The 18,829-nt window shown below is 34.5% G+C and overlaps 2 protein-coding genes across 4 annotated transcripts in view; both read right to left on the bottom strand.

Moving 5' to 3' along the window:
- Window positions 1–2,022: 2,022 nt before the first annotated feature.
- On the bottom strand, window positions 2,023–6,422 carry LOC126055396 (odorant receptor 4-like). The gene is made up of 9 exons (XM_064038541.1): window positions 6,164–6,422; window positions 5,927–6,082; window positions 4,873–5,052; window positions 4,230–4,449; window positions 3,866–3,962; window positions 3,646–3,750; window positions 2,890–2,978; window positions 2,730–2,796; window positions 2,023–2,608 (listed from the first exon to the last, which is right to left on the bottom strand). Exons 1-9 carry the CDS (start codon window positions 6,414–6,416, stop codon window positions 2,549–2,551), a joined length of 1,227 nt encoding a protein of 408 aa, XP_063894611.1. The 5' UTR covers window positions 6,417–6,422; the 3' UTR covers window positions 2,023–2,548.
- Window positions 6,423–8,074: 1,652 nt separating this feature from the next.
- The window catches only part of LOC110372189 (pecanex-like protein 1), a 32,940-nt gene continuing 22,185 nt past the window's right edge, over window positions 8,075–18,829 (bottom strand). The window contains exons 18-27 of one of the 3 annotated variants that reach the window (XM_064038538.1): window positions 18,554–18,723; window positions 17,930–18,057; window positions 17,255–17,368; window positions 16,895–16,921; window positions 16,264–16,385; window positions 15,722–15,841; window positions 15,431–15,496; window positions 14,925–15,064; window positions 13,751–14,174; window positions 8,075–13,441 (exon numbers count right to left, since the gene is read on the bottom strand). In XM_064038538.1, the coding sequence (XP_063894608.1) occupies window positions 13,301–13,441; window positions 13,751–14,174; window positions 14,925–15,064; window positions 15,431–15,496; window positions 15,722–15,841; window positions 16,264–16,385; window positions 16,895–16,921; window positions 17,255–17,368; window positions 17,930–18,057; window positions 18,554–18,723 (1,452 nt within the window). In that variant the 3' untranslated portion in view covers window positions 8,075–13,300. The remainder of the gene's footprint in view (window positions 13,442–13,750; window positions 14,175–14,924; window positions 15,065–15,430; window positions 15,497–15,721; window positions 15,842–16,263; window positions 16,386–16,894; window positions 16,922–17,254; window positions 17,369–17,929; window positions 18,058–18,553; window positions 18,724–18,829) is intronic. The other 2 variants (XM_064038539.1, XM_064038540.1) reach the window with 2 other exon arrangements.

The following is an 18,829-nucleotide window of genomic DNA, read 5'->3' as shown; positions in this document are numbered from 1 at the left end:
TAGATATAATTAGTGTATATTTATTGCTAAAACTATATTCTCATATATATACATTTTTAGAATAGGTATGTAGGTTTTCGGCTGCAACTGCAAAATATTAGATTACCCTAAAGGCCATGGCACACATGAACGTGACGGCACGATGGTGTAGCTCGAACCCAGCTTCATTTGTATTTGACTCTTAAACCGTTTCTCGCATAAAATATTTTATATGATGTCGTTCAAGTGTGTCATGACCTCAAATCTAATACTTCATATATCTTAAAATGAGACTAATACTTCATTTCTTCTGTAACTATCAATCTAAAGTGTGATTTGAGTAGGGAAAAATACCATTTGACTTTAATAAAAATAGATTTTAACCAAATCTGTGTGTCATAGTTGTAGCCGGTAATGGTAGAATATTTCTAGGTGCTTTGTAAGTCCATCCTAACAATATATACCCCGTATAATTTACTGATCAATCATGCAAAATTGTGTATACCAATTTCACATAGGTAATATTTCAATAAAGCCCAAATATCTGGCATGAAGAGTAGCATTTAGCTCATAATTAACCAAAATTTTACACCTCATAGTAAATTGCTTTGGGGTATGTACAGATTGAAAAATAAATCTTTGCTAAAATAAAATTGCTTCGGTGAGGCACCTCGTGGCGTTGGGAGCGATGAAAATGGTAAACAACGATTTTGTATGATTGTAAACCGAGCTTGTCTATGTATACGCATTACTTTAATAATTTAAATAGGTAAGCCGGAATTACACAGGATAAGTATAAGTAGGTAACTAACAAAAAAAATCGAATGATTTCGTGTTTAGGTACTTATACTGTGTAAATCCGTCCTTTAATAGTCGAGCTTAGAAATATGTCCTACCGACCATAATTGGGTCCATTCATAGATTAGTACGACCATAATTTGCTTAGATTGTAGAGAATTTTAGATAAAAAGGCTTGTAAAGATGATTCCATGAGACCCTGCTACAGATCTTTCTTATAACTTCCAAAAAAAATAATTAGGTAGTATAACATAATGGACAAGGCACACGGTGACCAAAATTTTGCTGGTGTTAAAAATTGTTGGATGCTGAGATTTATGGGGTCATCACCACAAACGAATCATCAAAACTCTGTGTCCTGTTACCTGTGTGGTGAGGGAATGGTCCTAATTTTTTCATCAATTTCATCTGGAAGGAAAAACCCCTTAGAATTTAAATATTTTAGATCGGCCCACTTTATTGGTGTCCAAATAGATTGTGTGTGTAAGTAGGCGCGATTCTAAATCGCTCATAGACAGACCAAACATTAGAGCTTTTAAAACATAATTGACTACATCCGTTTGTCGAATGGACCAATCAGGAACAAGTATTGTCTATGAATGTTTAAACTGACCAATGAGAATTGTCGACGAAAACGGTTGTGGTCAATTTGGCAACCATTTAAAAAGGTTGTAAATTCGCATAGTGTCACCTTTTAGTATTTTCATTAATTAGAAGTATTCATGAATCAAAAGTATTACTAGATAATAAAATAATAATTATGTAAGTAACTAGTAAACCCCGAACTCGTCCAAACTAATTGTAATGTTTATTTACCTACTAAATAATTTACTTTGCTCATAGTTCAAAAGGAATTGAATTTAATTTAAAACATTGTGGAACAATAATACCGAGTTGTGTTTTTACTTAGAAGGAAATATATTTTCTTGGATAATGTTTAAACAGTTATTTTATTTATGAATTACATCATTAGTGGCGTTTAACTTCTGTGAAAGATGATTGAAACAGTAGCCGTGTCAGGCATTTGGTTCTGTATATCTACCCCCTAAAAATAAGTACCTACTTAATTTATTTCACGCCAATCTATGATGTAGTCTACCTTATCACAATAGTTAATGTTCAATTGTTTGTAATTGTTACAATTTTACAGTTGCGGGTAGGTAGATCTGCTGGCGTCTTTCCATTATAACATATGCTAGTAGGATTACATAAAACTAGGGTGAAATAAAACCAGTTTGTGGACAATATTTGCTTTATTATCAAAATAAAATAATTTATAACGTGAGTATATAAAAATCGACAAGTTAGTGAATATCCCTTGCTAGTGCATAATAAATTGAACAGTTACCTCAATTTACTAGTGCTGTGTGTAACTTAAAGTCATGCTGGCCCAGTAAAGCACCATTTTTTCAAGTATTAGTGTGCAGATACCAGGTCAGGCAAGTACCTACTAATGTAAATTTTCTAAGTATATCTTGGATCCCAATGTCTGAATAAAGGGTGAAGGAAAACTTCCGATCGTGCACGCATCATCCCTTCTCTATTTGATCAACGCTCATTCCTTCTCCATATGAGAAGAGGCCTACGCCCTTAGAGAGGGACAATAAAAAGGCTGATAATGTGCTTGAAAAAAGTGCTTGTTGCTTTATCTGTGAATAACATCAGAAAAATGTAGTTCGTAGAATATCCTTTCCACAGTACGTTCGTTGCTCATAATCTAGTGTGATATTGTTGACTGAGAAATAAGAGTGTATGTCCCATCCTTTGCAACTTAGGTCTCTTCATACATTTGAATCAGTAACGAAAAGTAAGTCCAAGCTGAGCTCATAATCTGGAAAACAAATGATACGTTAGGTATCAAATAAAAAGCTAACTAAATTAACTTATCTAAATTATAAAAGAGCTAAAAACTATTAGGTGTTTTGTCCAAATAATCTTGGCATTTTTCTTACCTTGGAAAATGATTTGAGTGTCAATTGAGAAAATCCAAGGGCTGATAAATAACTAGGCCGTTGGGCTCTGAAAGAAAATTTGAGTAGGTCTCATTATAGGTATCTGATTTTTTTTATCCTATGAACAACACTAGATGTAAAATGATAACAGATTTAGTACCTGATAATGATCGATAATGTTAGCTTCTTCACTTTATGATCACTTTCGTACCAATAACTTTCATAAGCCGCATCTGCAACTTCTGAACTCTGAAAATGTTTTGTTTTTACATCAAACGCAGCTAAGGAAAAAGTTATTCAAGCAATTATACAACAGGCTACTTTATCGTTTTTAGGAATCTCTCACGCGTTAACAACATAGAACACGGTACCTACCTATTCAATTTGAATATCTTTTGTATGCTCTGTACACAAATTAGCTATCGATTGGTAATAAAAATATGTACGTAAAAACTAATTTGCCGCAGTAATTCAGTTCAACACATTACTTGCCCACACATCACCATTAACCTCTAGCTTTCCGCCGCCATATTGCGTCTATTGCCGCCATATTTCCCGCGCCATCCCTACTAATATTATAAATGCGAAAGTAACTCTGTCTATTTGTTACGCTTTCACGTCTGACTGATTCAAAAGTTCTTCTTCTCTTCAAAAGTAATAAGATAGTTTTCATCCCAGACTTTTGAACAGTTCTCTTGGAAATGGGATAAAACCGAACACAACGCGGGCGGAAGCTAGTACGTACTAGCTTTTCAAAAGTCCGGGAAAAAACTATCCTATGTTCTATCTCAAGGTCAACTCTATCTCTGTACCAAATTTTATTATAATCAGTTCAATGGTTTAGACGTGAAAGCGTTACAGACAGACAGACAGAGTAACTTTCGCATTTATAATATTAGTAGGGATTAGATCTTACCGTATCACACAAGAATTGACCAGAGAGTGACAAGAGGAAAATAGTGAAAACTGCATTGAGAACCGTCAGCATATTAGCAATCGTTTCAGCTAGACCGCCATATACCTGGAAAAGACAATCCAATTCAATGGAAATTGTTTATCTGGCCTTATAACCGCAAAACAAAAAAACTATGGTATCTAAAGGAAAGGTCCAAGATTATAATGATGTCTATACTTACCATGGTCAAAAACCCAAAGAAACAGATTTCAAGAGCAGCGCACGCAACGTGAATGAATATTACCAAGCCGAAAATACTCGACAGTTGGTCCGCTATCCTGAGAAATTAAACACATCATTTTAAAAGGACCCAACTACCAGGGAGATGGCAGGGACCGCCAGAAGAGAAACCTTGGACTTTCTTGCCCGTTCTTCTCCATAGGAAGCAAATTTTGGAATAGGCAACTAGAAACAAGAACTTTTAAATGAACATTCAAGAGTGATTGTAAAGGTCTACATGAAATATTTTTTTGACTTTGACTGCCATGAAGTTTTGCAAAAACTACACTACGTATTACTTTAATTATCTTGTATTTTGACTTTACCTTAACAATCGTTGATGTATGTCAACAATTCTTTTCAATTCCTCATAGCTGTGAGTGTCAGAAACATTTAAGTTGCTCTTAGTTTTATGTTGTTCGTCACGCAATTTGATGGCGTTCTTCAAGTCCACTTGTAAGAGTCGCAGGAGTGCGCTTACATTTGATGTCATTATTACAATTATTAAGTCAAAAGGCAGGTATAGACACATCTGGCAGGGCACCGCTGGAAGAGACAAAAAAGTTCCAGTAAGATAATTCGTTACTATTAATGGAAGATTACAAAAATATTCGGATGATGAAGGATGCATTCCACCAAGACCACCTACACATAAACTTAGAATTAACCACATTGGAAGATATAAGATTGGTTGGTACACAAGATACACATCTGTGGAAGAGTAGGTTGGTATTATATTATGGACATAAATAGGTATAGATGAGTATATTAGATCTTTGCAGCTACAATTTCTGAAGACACAAGCTACTTTGAAGAAGAAAAAATCAAGAGGCAACCTTCCAAAACCATCATCGCTCTCAGAGATAAGATCGCGCATTATGTTACTGCTTTAATTAAATGTAAAATTGGTGTACCTTAAGTACATATACCTATCTACTCACCATCTCTCACACGTTAAACGATACTTACTGCCAACCACCTCCCAAACATAGGTGAGTAGGTAAGTGATGATGGAGTCGACCTCCCAGAACTTAGGCAATTGGAAGGGAAACAGGTAGACCTTGTCCCCCTTCACGAGGTAGAAGCATGATATGAGGAATGGTATCAACTCGAAAAGGCCCAGGTTCATCATTGCGAACATAAAGTATACTGAAAATAAAATGACTTATATGAGCAACGCTAGAAATTGCAAAGGTACTGAGTTATTTAGTAGTTAATCTTGCTAGGTATACTGCGACCACTGGTGAATATTTGCGTTTACTCAATACCTACTCAATTCTTCATTAGTATTCCATGGCTTAAAATCCTACAGCGCTATTCAGAGAAAACTCTCTACAGATTTAACCTTCTAGGAAAACAAACATCGTTTACCTATTTCATAAGGTCATAAGAACAAAGCAAGAAAATGTTTTTTTTTCTAATGAATTTATTTATTTATTTATTTAGGGATAAAAAACAGTTACATAATAAAACTTATCGGATAAATTATATTAAAACTAAGTTAACAATCATGCAACCCATACCATTATCCACAAGTTAACAAAAGAAAAGAAAAAGAAAGTATGAAAACTGATTACACTGACAAAATTAAACAGTAAAAATGAAGTATATAAAAGTACTTAGTAGATTTGCGGTTGATTAGCCTATAATTACAATTTCAGACAAAAGTTTAACAGCTTTAATTTTAAACTGATTATGAGCTAGATTAAATATGTCAAGTTGTGTGAAATGCGAGTTATATATGTCCGCAAGACGGCGAAGAGGCACACGCACTCCAGCATTCGTTTTGCAGGACTCAAGATAAAACAGATGAAAGGCGCGCACTCTGCGCCGGATGACAGTTCTGGGTACCGTATAAGCAAAAAGGCACCTAGCGGTGCTCAGGAAAACCTGATGGAATAAGTGACTTTCATGTCAAGGTACGTCTAGTCACACAAGAAATTGAATGCGCCAAAAATAACTAAATGTGCCTTTCCACCTACATCTAATTGAAATTTTAAATCTTATATCAGGATTAACTTACAATCAAGAGGAATCTTGATCTTCCTCAGCCAAGCCTTCAGTATCACAGCCTTTTGGTCATCAGGCGCGAGGTTCTTCGGCCACAACTCACCGACTTCCAGGATCATGTCCCTTAAGTCAGCTCTCCTGACGAGAGCTAATATCATTTTCACTATGTCTAAAACACAATGTCATAATAAAATATATAGGTATTTTTGTTTGAAAATAAAAAATATTAAACTTGAGTAGGTGCACTTACCATGAGCAAACATAATATCAACGGGCAAAACGCGAACACCCTCCAAAAAATTATCGGCTCTTATTTCAGAAAGCAAACTAAACTGCGTAGAAATAAATGGATAAAATGTTATACAGAACAAAAGTAACTTAATTTTATTCCAAGATACATAACTGGTTGAATTGTCAAAGAAATCCAGGCCGATACATTTGAACAAATAGGTGTACCGACCAAATGTTTGTCTGTAGTCTACCGGGAGATCGGTGTACGACATCGTGACTGAGATAACAGAAACAGAACAGAAATGAAGAAAATACTGAAAATTTCTACAACGTAGTGTCAAGTTCAGTCCAATGGTTCTCAAACTTTTATGTTTTCCAATATTTTTTTTTTGAAAAACTGCCCCGCACTGGCTTACTTGTTGGAAGAATAATATTTTATGAGGTCGTAGTGTAGGTATGGACTTCTCACATAGGTCACCTTAGTACCTGTTGAGATTATATTTTTCACCCAAATATCTTAACAATGGTTTTCATAACCAAAACCTGACACCAATACATGACTGGCCAATTAGTAAACACTTGCACAACACAATTTCGAAATTTAAAAACCTGCATCATAAATAAATAAGTCGAGGTGACTAAAACTTTGGGAAAGGCAGGCTGAAAAAAATAAAAACTAGAAATGTTGCTAATTATCTAGACAAATAATGTCTCCGCCTATTACTTCATTAAATTCGAATTAATTGTGTAAGATTATCATTGATGACTTGAATTAGCGTTGACCCGAACAATTACTTACATTTTATTGCAATTTGTAGACATTATATGCGATTTCTATGAATGGACAGTTATCTATATCTTTCGTTTATAATGGGTAAGTAATTTCTTTAATGCGAGCATGCTACGGTAAGGCTTACATATCGATTATTTTAAGAAATAACTTGATTTTCGTACGTCATTCACTTTTTTTTCATACGTTAAGCCAGTGCGGGACCTGCAGCTGACGGGTCCTTAGCTTCGGTTAGAAAAGAAAACCTAAAATTGTCTAAATGGTGTGAGCAAAGCGATCGCGATTTTCGCAAACAAACAAGAAATAATGCTTCCTCTTTATTATATTGGCAGGAGATTTAAACATTAACTCAATGTAAATTAATATTCAATTATCAGTTTTATCTCATATGTAATCCTATTTTTACGACTGGCTTGTTTACTAAGCCAGCAATAAATATGAAGGCAATGGCCCTATTGTATTGCTACCAACTCAACTATAGAAATGACTTTCGATACTGTTATTTACATAATAAAAGGTTCTTTATACGTTTGTATATTTGTGCGCGATTATCTCACATTTCGCTGAACTGATTTTCAGGCGGATTTCAGCAAAGTATTAGTCAGACTTGGGAGAAAGTTTTTGGTTCGTATCCTATTATTGAAGCCGGTACTGTTTTTTCGTGTCTATTTGAAAGAAAGTTTTTTTGGAGAATATTGCAACAAAATCAATGATTGCATCTTGCTATTGTTTTGCCAATTAGCAAGTCCTTTCAGCTATGGAATAAATTACTTTTTACAATAATCGGTTTAGCTGTTTACAATGTCAGTTTACTTGGAAAGTCACCTATTAATTAGAAGTTTTTACAATAATCTTTACTATTATCTTGGGAAATTGTAGGCGGTACGGGTTAGCGTTCGTGCTTTTACTCCGACATAAACGTTAATTAGAAATAAATGCGTTATTAGGCTTGATTAATAGTTGCAAATTGCGAAGGTTTATGGTTCTGTCTAGCTCGGTTAAAACTATGGAAGGTTCGGGTTCGTTCCATGAACATTCGTGGAACGAAATAACTTAATTCTTGATTCAAATCATTTAAAAACATACTAGCCTTTTATTACTTTCATAATTAAGGAGGAAATAAAAAATAAAACGAGCAAATATATCCATGTACCATTTTAATTCAGTATTAATCCTGATATTGATAATGTGACACAAATCAACGGCGCGTCGGCGGTTTACATTACGTCAATTCACAAAACAACCACGACTTGTCTGCATATGCTATTCGGCAGTCTTTGTTGACATCGACAACAGACGACAAAAATTGGGAAATAAGTAAAAAAACACTCGATACTTGGTTGCCGATATTTTTTCAGGAATATTCTGGAATGTGTTTTTTTTTTTTTTCATGTTGAGTCTGGAAGACAAATTATGTAGTAAAGACTCCTTTGTTTAAAGTACTGTTCTTGTCGATATCAACAAAGTACAAAATTAAAAACAAAGGAAAATAAGTCGCATATGCAGAAAAAATCACTTGTGGACGGATTGTGCCTTCCTACTGTACAAATACCTACTCTTTTACAATGAGATAGAGTTCAATTTAGACTAACACATAGATTACACCAAGCTTCAACACAAATCTACCGATTATGCAAAGTAATAAATATAAATTCGGATTTTTTATACAGATATTTGTCGTGTATACCATGATAACTTAAGAGGTATACTTTTGAAGTTTATTGAATTACGTACAATCACATTATGGCATTTATTTGTGACAAAAACAGTAGGTAAATACAAAAAGATTAAGGATAAATAGTCATCACTCACTTAAACGACTGCTAACACTCGGCAAAAATATGATTTCTATTCAAATATAGGCTTTCAGTAATGTTCTTTAGATATAGTTTACATTGGCAACATGGCAATCTTCTAAATATATAAAACTCAAAGGTGACTGACTGACATAGTGATCTATCAACGCACAGCTGAAACCACTGGACGGATCGGGCTGAAATTTGGCATGCAGGTAGATGTTATGACGTAGGCATCCGCTAAGAAAGGATTTTGATCAATTCTACCCCCAAGGGGATAAAATAGGGGATGAAAGTTTGTATGAAACTTTGTCAATTTTAAACCGATCGGACTGAGACTTTGCATGCATAAAGCTAATATGGCGTAGGCAACCCTTAAGAAAGGATTTTGATAAATTCCATCCCTAAGGGGATAAAATAGGGGATGAAAGTTTGTATACATCTTCTTAGATTTTATGAAGAAGTCCTGATGACGAATCAGAATTTTATGATGACGTTCGCTTAAATACGATTTTGATTAATTCAACCCTCATTCAACCCCCACGGGTGATAAAATAAGGGATGATGAAGGATGTAAAATGTATTAGTTTGAACCTATCAGTACGTAATGGAACGAATTAATAATAATACTTCTTAACGCGAGCGAAGCCGCGGGCAAAAGCTAGTCTAACAATATAATAGGTATCTAAGGAACAATACTGAGAGCCCATATTTAAATTAATTTCATTCTTTCTGCTGGGTGACAGCAGACGTTTACGTAGATTAAGATTTTTACACAAAAACATGTTCATTACATTATTCACACACATTCGTTCAGCTACAAATAATTCACTTTAAGCTCATAACACCCTTGTTTAGAAGAGTACAGTTTTCCTTCATTGAGATACGACAAATATCCGTTTTCAGAACGAACGTAAATGAGTAAACCGCCATAACACAAGTTCATAAGTACACTGCGATTAACATTAGAATGATTGAACCGAGCGCAGTTTATCTTAACTATCAATATATTCGGCTTGACACACATCACGATTATAAAAAATCAGTCTAAAATATATTAAGGCAACTTGAGAATATAATATATACTCATATATATTAGATGTGGTTCGCTCGCGTTTTTGGGAAAATAACAACATACAATAATCAATTCAAAAGATTCATCTAACATTTTAATTCAATGAGATTTAATAATGATAATATTTTAATCAATTTATTTTAAAAATTACTTCTTCGTTTATTTTTATTATGACTTTAATCTTTCTACCTTTTAAAATTACACATTATTATGAATTTATTATATGAAAGTAGACCGACGTAAATACTTTGAGTGAATCACAAAAGTGTAAGTAAACGCGAACGACAGCCACAAGAGACACAGCGTGTCAAAGTGCAGAGTGCAATAGAGTCATTTATTATTTTTATATCATCTGCTAATAATTAGAAAATCAATATTCTTACAACATGTAACAAAATGAATACAATCGAAACCATTATAGCGTGTTTTGTCAGTGATATTTTTTTACGTACATAAATACTGCTTTCACAATTCATGGTAAGATTAAATCTCGATTTTAGAATATTTGAATAGTCCAAGAAATAATGTGTCTTGCTGAATCAATATTTATTATTTTAATTCCGTTTAAATATTAGCAGATGACATAAAAACATTGACGATTAAAATTGAACAAATCAGTTATAATTTTTAAATTATCTCAACGCTTAGGGGATTATGTGAATTGTTTAGTTTTTATTTTTATTTAATTATTTTGATTTTGTACAGTACTAATGTAGTTATGTTGTAGGTGAATTTTATGTTTTCCAAATAACACCAGTAATCAGATATCCGTAATTGACATAAAGTAAATAGAGAACTATAGACATATTTTTCAAACTTAGGAAACTCTTTCCAAGATATTCTCTTTTTTACGATTTTTCATAAGAATTACATGTTTTAAACCAGCAAAATATAGTTACCTCTTCATTATCATTATTTCAATAACGAATAAAATTCACCATACAACAAAACCTGTAAGTACCATCAACACGAATAATTCACTCCCCTTTAAATTCGCAAAACACAACGTTTTCATTATAATTTATCAATGATTTAGTCAAACAATACATATACAGTGATATACATAAAATGCACTATAAGTATACATAACAACAGTGAACAGAAAGTTACTGGGTCACTTAATGTGGTAGAATCGACTATTCTTTATGAATTAATAAATATGTAGTGGTTTTATGCATTCGCCAAGACAGATTTAAATTTGTTTGCGGACAATTGGAAGACGATACTGTCTGTATGTCTATCTGTTCTTTACAAATGCTTAACTGTAAAAGCATCCGTTCATAAATTGTGTGTTATTAAACAAATTCTACGAATGTTATTTTTTAAAGAAAATACAGTCTGGCAAAGAATATTCGACCGTACCCACAAAGTACACACGCAGTAACTTCCATTAAATTTTATAAATAATTTAAATAGACAATACATTCATTTGGTGTCAGACTAAAGGTTATGCAGCAAAAGGTTTTATACAAAACGAATTTAGACAAAAAATAATAATAATTACAACACAATAACAAAAATAAAAAAGGTTTCTACTTATGTACTGTAATAAGATGTTCTTTATATATTAAAGAGACGAATATACATTTCTTTCATATGTTTTTTACATTATTTACAAGTATTTACAATGTAAAGCTACCAACACACAACGAAGCTTGTTGCGTCGCAAGTCTGTGTAGACCTTTACTACCGGGATATACAAGAAGTATGGCCAGTTCCACTGATAAAGTCTCTGATAGCCTATCAGGAACTTATCTGACGGAAAAACTATAACTTTTGGTTTCACACGGTTCGGATAGCAATATCTGGCAAATTTTATAGGCAGCCTTTTCAGCATTTCACTATCAGATAACTAACTGATACTTTGTAGGTAAACAGTGAAACCGGACCTTTACTTTGTTAATTTATTATCTGATTCTTATAGATACGTAACTTTAGAGATGATAAAATGGACCACGATTTAATCTTACACATAAGAGCTACTTTTTCGATAGTAATATTCAAATATCGAAATTCAAGGTTTACCTTTTCTATCATAGTAAATCGGCCATTCATTTTATTAATTGAAATGAGGCCTTTTCCTCTGAACTTTATTGCAGTGTTACATGTTTCTTCTTCATATTTTTCAGAAATCTGTTTTGCAAAGTATGGCAAGAATTAATCAGCACGTACAATGAACTATATTTTTGACAGTCTAAACATAAAAAGCTCGTATGTAGTCGTAAAAGTCAAACTTGCGCCACAAACAATCATATTTATATACATCACAGTACCCAATTGAACGCAACTTATTTTTTAATAACACGGAATATATTACAAATTATTTTTAACCAACACATAATGGCGAAGTGCAAAAATAAAGTAAAAAAAAGGTTTTCATTAATCCAATTTAAGCCTATGATTAAATTTATGGTAGACAATTTAACTAGCTTCATAATTATAGTTTTTAAGTCAATCAAAACGACTTGTTATTAAGTAAATCCTATTTGACTGGGTAGTCGATTTAAAACCTTATTCTTTAAGACATAGAAACCAATTTCATATAAAATGTTGTGTGTTTTTAAAGTCGGCCGTAATGCTTAAGAAATAAGGTTGAAAATGCTTAGTTATTCAGACCGTTAAGTTTTCTCATTTTAACTTATTCATAGTTGTCATAAGATCTGTACTTGGTATCTTCTTGGTATGTTTGTGACATTATAATCTTCTTATACATGATCAAGGCTTGATATTGTTCTGATATAAATTGAGGCTATGCTATATTGGGGCCCAGGAACTCAAAGGGGGCCCGTTGTATGCCGGAGCATAGTTATACATAAGTTAAAGTATTTTTTGTCATTTTGTGATTTCCCATTTATCAAAACAAACTTTGATCTAACTTGATTTCGTAAGCCTCTTTTCATTTATGTTGGTCTTTATACAAGTGTGACAAACATTTAATTAGTAGAACTCATAACATGATTAATGACCTACAGTTAAGATTTGATATCACCTGAATCAATTCGAAAATACGAGTCATTCATAAGTATTTTTATCATAAGTGTTAATAGCACATAAGAAATTAAAGAAGTCTGACTAACTATTAAATTAGAAAAAAAAAAAAACATTTAAGTATGTTCATCAAAATATACTAGAATAGGCATAATTATTTTTCCACTAGGTCATTAACCATGCCAGTAGCGTAAAAAGGAACTGTTTAATTGAGTTAATAAAATGAATCAACTGTTTTTCATAACACCTTAGTACCATACACATAAGGTTCACAATTCACCACCGAGATCACGCGTACGATGCACGCTATTATTATCAACTTAATTTTCATACACATAAGGTTCAATTTCCTTTCACTAATAAACATGAAAAAATTCTCCTACATCCGAGTATTTGATATAAGACCTTATTGCTTACAAATAAGGTTCAGACTTATTTAATGGTTTATTATAAAAAGTCTTTACTTGTTTCACGCAGATTTCGTCCTTGTTGTAAAGGGCGTAAGGCTCATACTTCATCGCCTAAGTCTTGGACGCAGTTTTCGGCGATGGGCACGAATTTATCGTCTATTTGTATTAGGAGAATGCTCTTGTCGACGTGTGACCGAAGTTTGGGATCTCTATGGTTTGGCGTCCATTTGTGTACCACCTGAACAAGGGGATGAGAATTTTAGAAAATCCTTTTTATCACACAAAAAATGATGATATAGTTTCTTGAAGTATTTAAAAATCATTAAAAATGAGTTTTTGTAATATATTCAAACTGAAAATATCCTCGCTTTATTAAGAAACTTGGCAAAAGTGAGTACAAATAACTGACATATTTTTGCAAAATAGCCAACTAAAAATTGTAAAGAGGCCAATATAAGCCCTGTGTTCAATCAGAAATGTTGAAACTATTGAAGAAAGACTTCTACTTCTCAAAATTCAAAATCCCAAAAGTAAATATGTAGCTTACCAGTCCATCCATCCCCGCTAGCGGCACCCAGCTGCCCCAGAAGTTCCTCCCGCCCCTCTCCCTCTCCGCCTCCGAGGGCCACACCACGTCGATCCTCCTCCCCAAGTTGATACAGTCATACACTCCCAAAGGCTCGATAATCAGCACCTTACTGCCCACAGAAACATTCACTTTCAACTCACTACGACCAGAATCCGACCGTTTAATCTTCGTCTTTATTTCTTTAGCCTTAGAGTCCTTTTTCGCTTCTTTCTTCAAGTTCGATTCTTTATTCGAAAGGTCGGAGTAATGAGTTTCTTTTAGCGGTATGGCTTCAGGTTTTTCGATGTACCGGCCAGTTAGTTCGCGGTAACTCTCGCGTTCGTGACGGATCTCCTTGCTGAGTTTTGATAGGTCCTTTGGTGTTATTTCATTGACGTAGAACCTGTTTTTTGAAATATTTAATTATTATTAATGAAATATCTGAGAAATTATGTTATGTGTAAGTAAGATATGGATTAAAAATCTATAAGGCAAAATATGATTATGGTTGAGTGATGTTAATAAAAACGAACATTCACTAATGAATAGAGGAAAGTAAAGTTAAGAAGTAGGTTAAATTATAAAGATTTCATTCTCACAACGAAATTATATTTAAGAACAACACTAAAAGCTATGATTTTTGGTTAAAAGAAATACAAACATTTAAAAATGACAATGATTAATGGCCACGATAAAACATTCCGTAATTATGACAGTAAAAAATGTGTATTAATTTGGATGTAGCACGTTTTTCAGATCGCCAAAGGCCTTATAGTGAACAAAAAATATGCATCAATTAGGTCACATCTATTTTGAATAGGAATTGAGAGTACCTTGGGAGAATACTAGGCAGATGAGCCTCAAAAGCCTGCCTTGCCAATTATCTTTTCAGATTATTATAAGGCAAATAGTCTATATCTTCTTCCCATCAATAACACATAGCAAGTGGTGAACGATGGGCTCTTTAGGGGTTGTCTTTGTGTATTTTTTTGACGTTCAAAAAAGAGCAGATTTTTGGTCTAGTTTTAATTTGATTGGAAAGATTTTTCTTGCTCCTAACTTCACCACAAAAAAAACGTGCTATATCCACTAAAACCTGTAGTCACGCAGACCCAGCATGGTATGACAATGGCATGAGATGTTCGTGCAATACCTTTTAAAGTCTCTCTCTTGCCTGGCGTTCCTGTTGGCGATGATCTTGCAGTCAGGTAGGGAGAGGTCCAAGCCTGTTGGGGTTAGAGTCAGGTCTTCGAGGGAGGATTCCGCGCTTGGGTTGCCTCGGCTGCTGGACACCTGAGAAGAATCGTAAATGTTAAAACAATGGGAACACGATGTAAAATAACGATCCGGTAATAAATATTATGTACTTTTTGATTAAACACTATTAGAAAAACGATGGTAAAATGAATTCTTAAAATAAAGGTTTTGAAAGTTTGTAATACTTTAAAAATGGATCATTTACGACATCGTTTTGAAAAATAATAAGTTATTTTGCAAGTTTTGTGTTTAGTGAATCAAAAAATCAATTTTAGATGTTGAGTATAGGCAGTGAAAATTGCTATGTCAATTTTAGACGTTGAATAGTTGTGAATTATTGTAATGTACCTAACTCATGTGCAAAAGTATTTTCTTGTAAACACAAAGGTGTAATCAATTTACCTTGGCGCTGGCAGCTCTTCGCGGCTGGTCTCGCCACGCACACTCCCAGTTACTGCCTGCCGCACTCTGTCGAAAAAACACTATGTTCAGATATATGCTGGAAATCAATATACCCAATAACCAATATAAACCACAACATAACCAATTATATGAGAAACTGCAGCAAAACAGCAGCAAAGATGGAATTCGGGTCTTATATTTATTTTAAAATGTCCCTGCAAGTATGAACAAATATAAAATCCCCCAAACTTCAAAAGGCATCCTGTATATAAGCTAGAAAGGGACAAATACCTGAGTATCATCATTAGGATGTGACGAACACGCCGTGGGTTCGAGCCGCATGTTGTCGGAGGCGGCGAGGAGACGGAACGACGCCGGCGCAGCACGACGCATGCGACTGCGGTTACACACCTGAAATAATTCATATTGATGTAATATGCAAGTATATTTTAATAGTAATTCTAATAGGTACATCAATCCGCTAATTCGGATATATTTTTGGCAGCAATAGTGGTTAAGATAATTATTACAACAATAAAATTACAAATAAAAAACATCCACCGGAAAAAGCTATCACTTAAAAAGTCAACGACCAAGTTTCAAGTTTCCAATGGCTAAGTGAATGTTGATATAAGAACCATCGCCGGGAAACCAGTTTTCAGCTGAAAACAAAAAACATCTAGGTCGGTTTTTACGTTGGACATTTTCGAAGCACGTAGAAAATCATGTTTCTCTTTATGTCTGCATTCTGATCCCTACAGTTACATCCAGTGATAGATTACTTATAAAAAAGTCAACTCTAATGACAGATTATAGAAGCAGTTTAATATTACTTGTCTAGCCGGTTCCTTGGCCGGCGTCCTGGCGCGGTTGGTCCTGTCGCGGTGCTGTCCCTCGCGGGACCGCATCGAGCTCGTGCTGTCCACCAGGGTAGCCCCACCACCACCTGCTGCCGCTGGCGAAAATAATACACATTAAAGTATAATTTGAACAGAAATGTACAGAAAATATCATATTATTCATTATATTACATATAACATAAATATAGATACGAATTAGAGGTTAAAAATAATACACATTAAAGTATAATTTAAAGAGATAAATACATACAATATCATATTATTTATTACTTATTACATTTAAAGAGATAAATACATACAATATCATATTAGATGCGGTACGACAAAGTACGGTTATGAAAGTTTGTATTAGAAGTAGTATAATATACAAAACAACATTTTTAGAAGAAAGAAGAAATTACTTAAATACTGATAATTAGAATTTTATATTTGACAGAAAATACTACATACATACCATTATTATATACAAAGCATATACACAACTTATACGCTATATACTACTACTCGCTATATTCACAAACATATATAAAATCTAAATGCTTGGTAAAACTACAAAAATATATACGACGACTTTTTTATATTATATAATACAAATACCACTCACAGTTATATATCTTCAATATATCTAATCCTTTTGAATGAGCATAAATAAATTGTTTATTAATAATTTTGTGTTTTACATCCATTACTTACGAACAATAAATATTGTATATAAATGAATAAGTTTATGATTTTAACGTTAAAGGCCTGCTATGGAATTACTGTAGAACAAATTAATGTTTAAAAAATGCCATGATAGTTACGCTATCGGAAAAAAATGGCCTATTGTTTATTTTAAGCAATGTAAAATCAATAGTGCCAGCCAATGAATGCTTGAAATTGTTACTAGCTTGAAACTATTATTATTCACACTCTAAGTAATAAAAATATAAATGATTATCAGTGTATTATAATGGTAACTCACCGGTTTCATCGTGCGTAGTTCTCTCGTGGGAATGTTCTCGAAGCAGCCCCGCTAGCGACGCTAGCGTTGACGACGTGGGTTTGCCTGCCGACGCTAGACTGCCGCGCGTACCCGCTGATAATACATAATAGGCATTACTTAGAAGTCTAACGTCAACCGGATATTAAATCTAGGGTTAAGCTAAATATTAGTTTTCTTAGTTCTTTGCACCCCTTTACACTTCTTCTGATCGAAATTATTTTAAGTTTTAATTTACATACACGGTCGGTAAGCTAAAAAGTGAGCTATTGATTAGCTTTTGTCATGGGTGTCTACATGACTAATAAGTACATAATTATATTTACGTGTGTGTAAGATTCGCGCAAAGTTCCGTAATGACAAAAAGTTCGGCGAGTTTATGCCGGATCTCTAGAGTTTGAGATATACATTACTAACGCCCCGCTAATAGTATTACCCCATTATTTCATGTGTGTAATTATACATAAATATAAACTTTCCTCTAAAAAAATCACTCTATACAAATAACTGCATGAAAATCTGTTGCGTAGTTTTAAAGATTTAAGCTTTCTCGTACAGAGAAAGCGATTTTGCTTTATATTATGTAGTGACGGGGGATCTCTAGCAGATTATCTATGTTTGATAGAGTTTATTTACAGTATATATATGTAACATTACCCAGTGAAGTCCTGGAGAGATGCAGCGCGTTGTGGCGGGGCGTCGCATGCCTCGCCGCCCCCGCCTCCGCCGCGCCCGCCGAGCACGCGCCGCCCGACGAGCAGCCCTCGCCGCAACGACGACGGATACTGAACCACAAACCCAGTTATTATTTCCCAAACAAATGACCGATAAGTAATAATAATACGTACAAGGCCGATTTCGGCCGTGGTGGCTGTTATCATGTAAAGAGATCAGCCAGTTCCGCAAGACATTTTATGTTTCACTCTCTGTGCCCGATGGGACGACAATCCGACACCACCGGAGAGAAATCACAAGCAGGACCGACATTTACGTGCTCTCCGATACACGGGTGTATCAATCAACTTCCAGGCTGCTTTGTAAAAGTTTCTAAAAAACACAAAGCAATTTCGGCCCGACCCGGGAATCGAACCCGAGACCTTAGTCTTATCAGTTGCACTTGCAAGCACTAGACTAACAAGGCAGTTCAACGTGCCGATAAAGAATGGGATTAGAAATCGCGACAGCTGTATTCAACTCTCTCTCATGTGCTATAGTGTATTAAATACAGCTGTCGCGATTTCTAATCCCATTCTTTATCGGCACGGGCAGTATATGACTGACCGTCGCCAAGCCTGCGCGATCTTGTCGCGGATGAGGCGCACGGTGAGCGCGGAGCCGAGCAGCTCGCACAGCTGCGGCGACGTGTCCGCGTACGACGTCGTCAGCGGCGACACGTAGATCGGGTACCCGATCGGCTGGTCGCACGACGAGTTTATTATGTTGCGGAGAGCCTGACAGAGACAAAAATAAGATAGTATTAATATCGGGTCACTAGACACCTTTTAACATACGATCGATTAGCGCAATCCAAGCACAAGTCTGCGCACGTGTGCCACC

This window comes from Helicoverpa armigera, chromosome 16 (genome assembly GCF_030705265.1).
Source record: "Helicoverpa armigera isolate CAAS_96S chromosome 16, ASM3070526v1, whole genome shotgun sequence".
Classification (NCBI taxonomy): domain Eukaryota; kingdom Metazoa; phylum Arthropoda; class Insecta; order Lepidoptera; family Noctuidae; genus Helicoverpa; species Helicoverpa armigera.
Note: the sequence above shows the minus strand (reverse complement) of the source record. Positions and strands in the feature narration are given on the sequence as shown.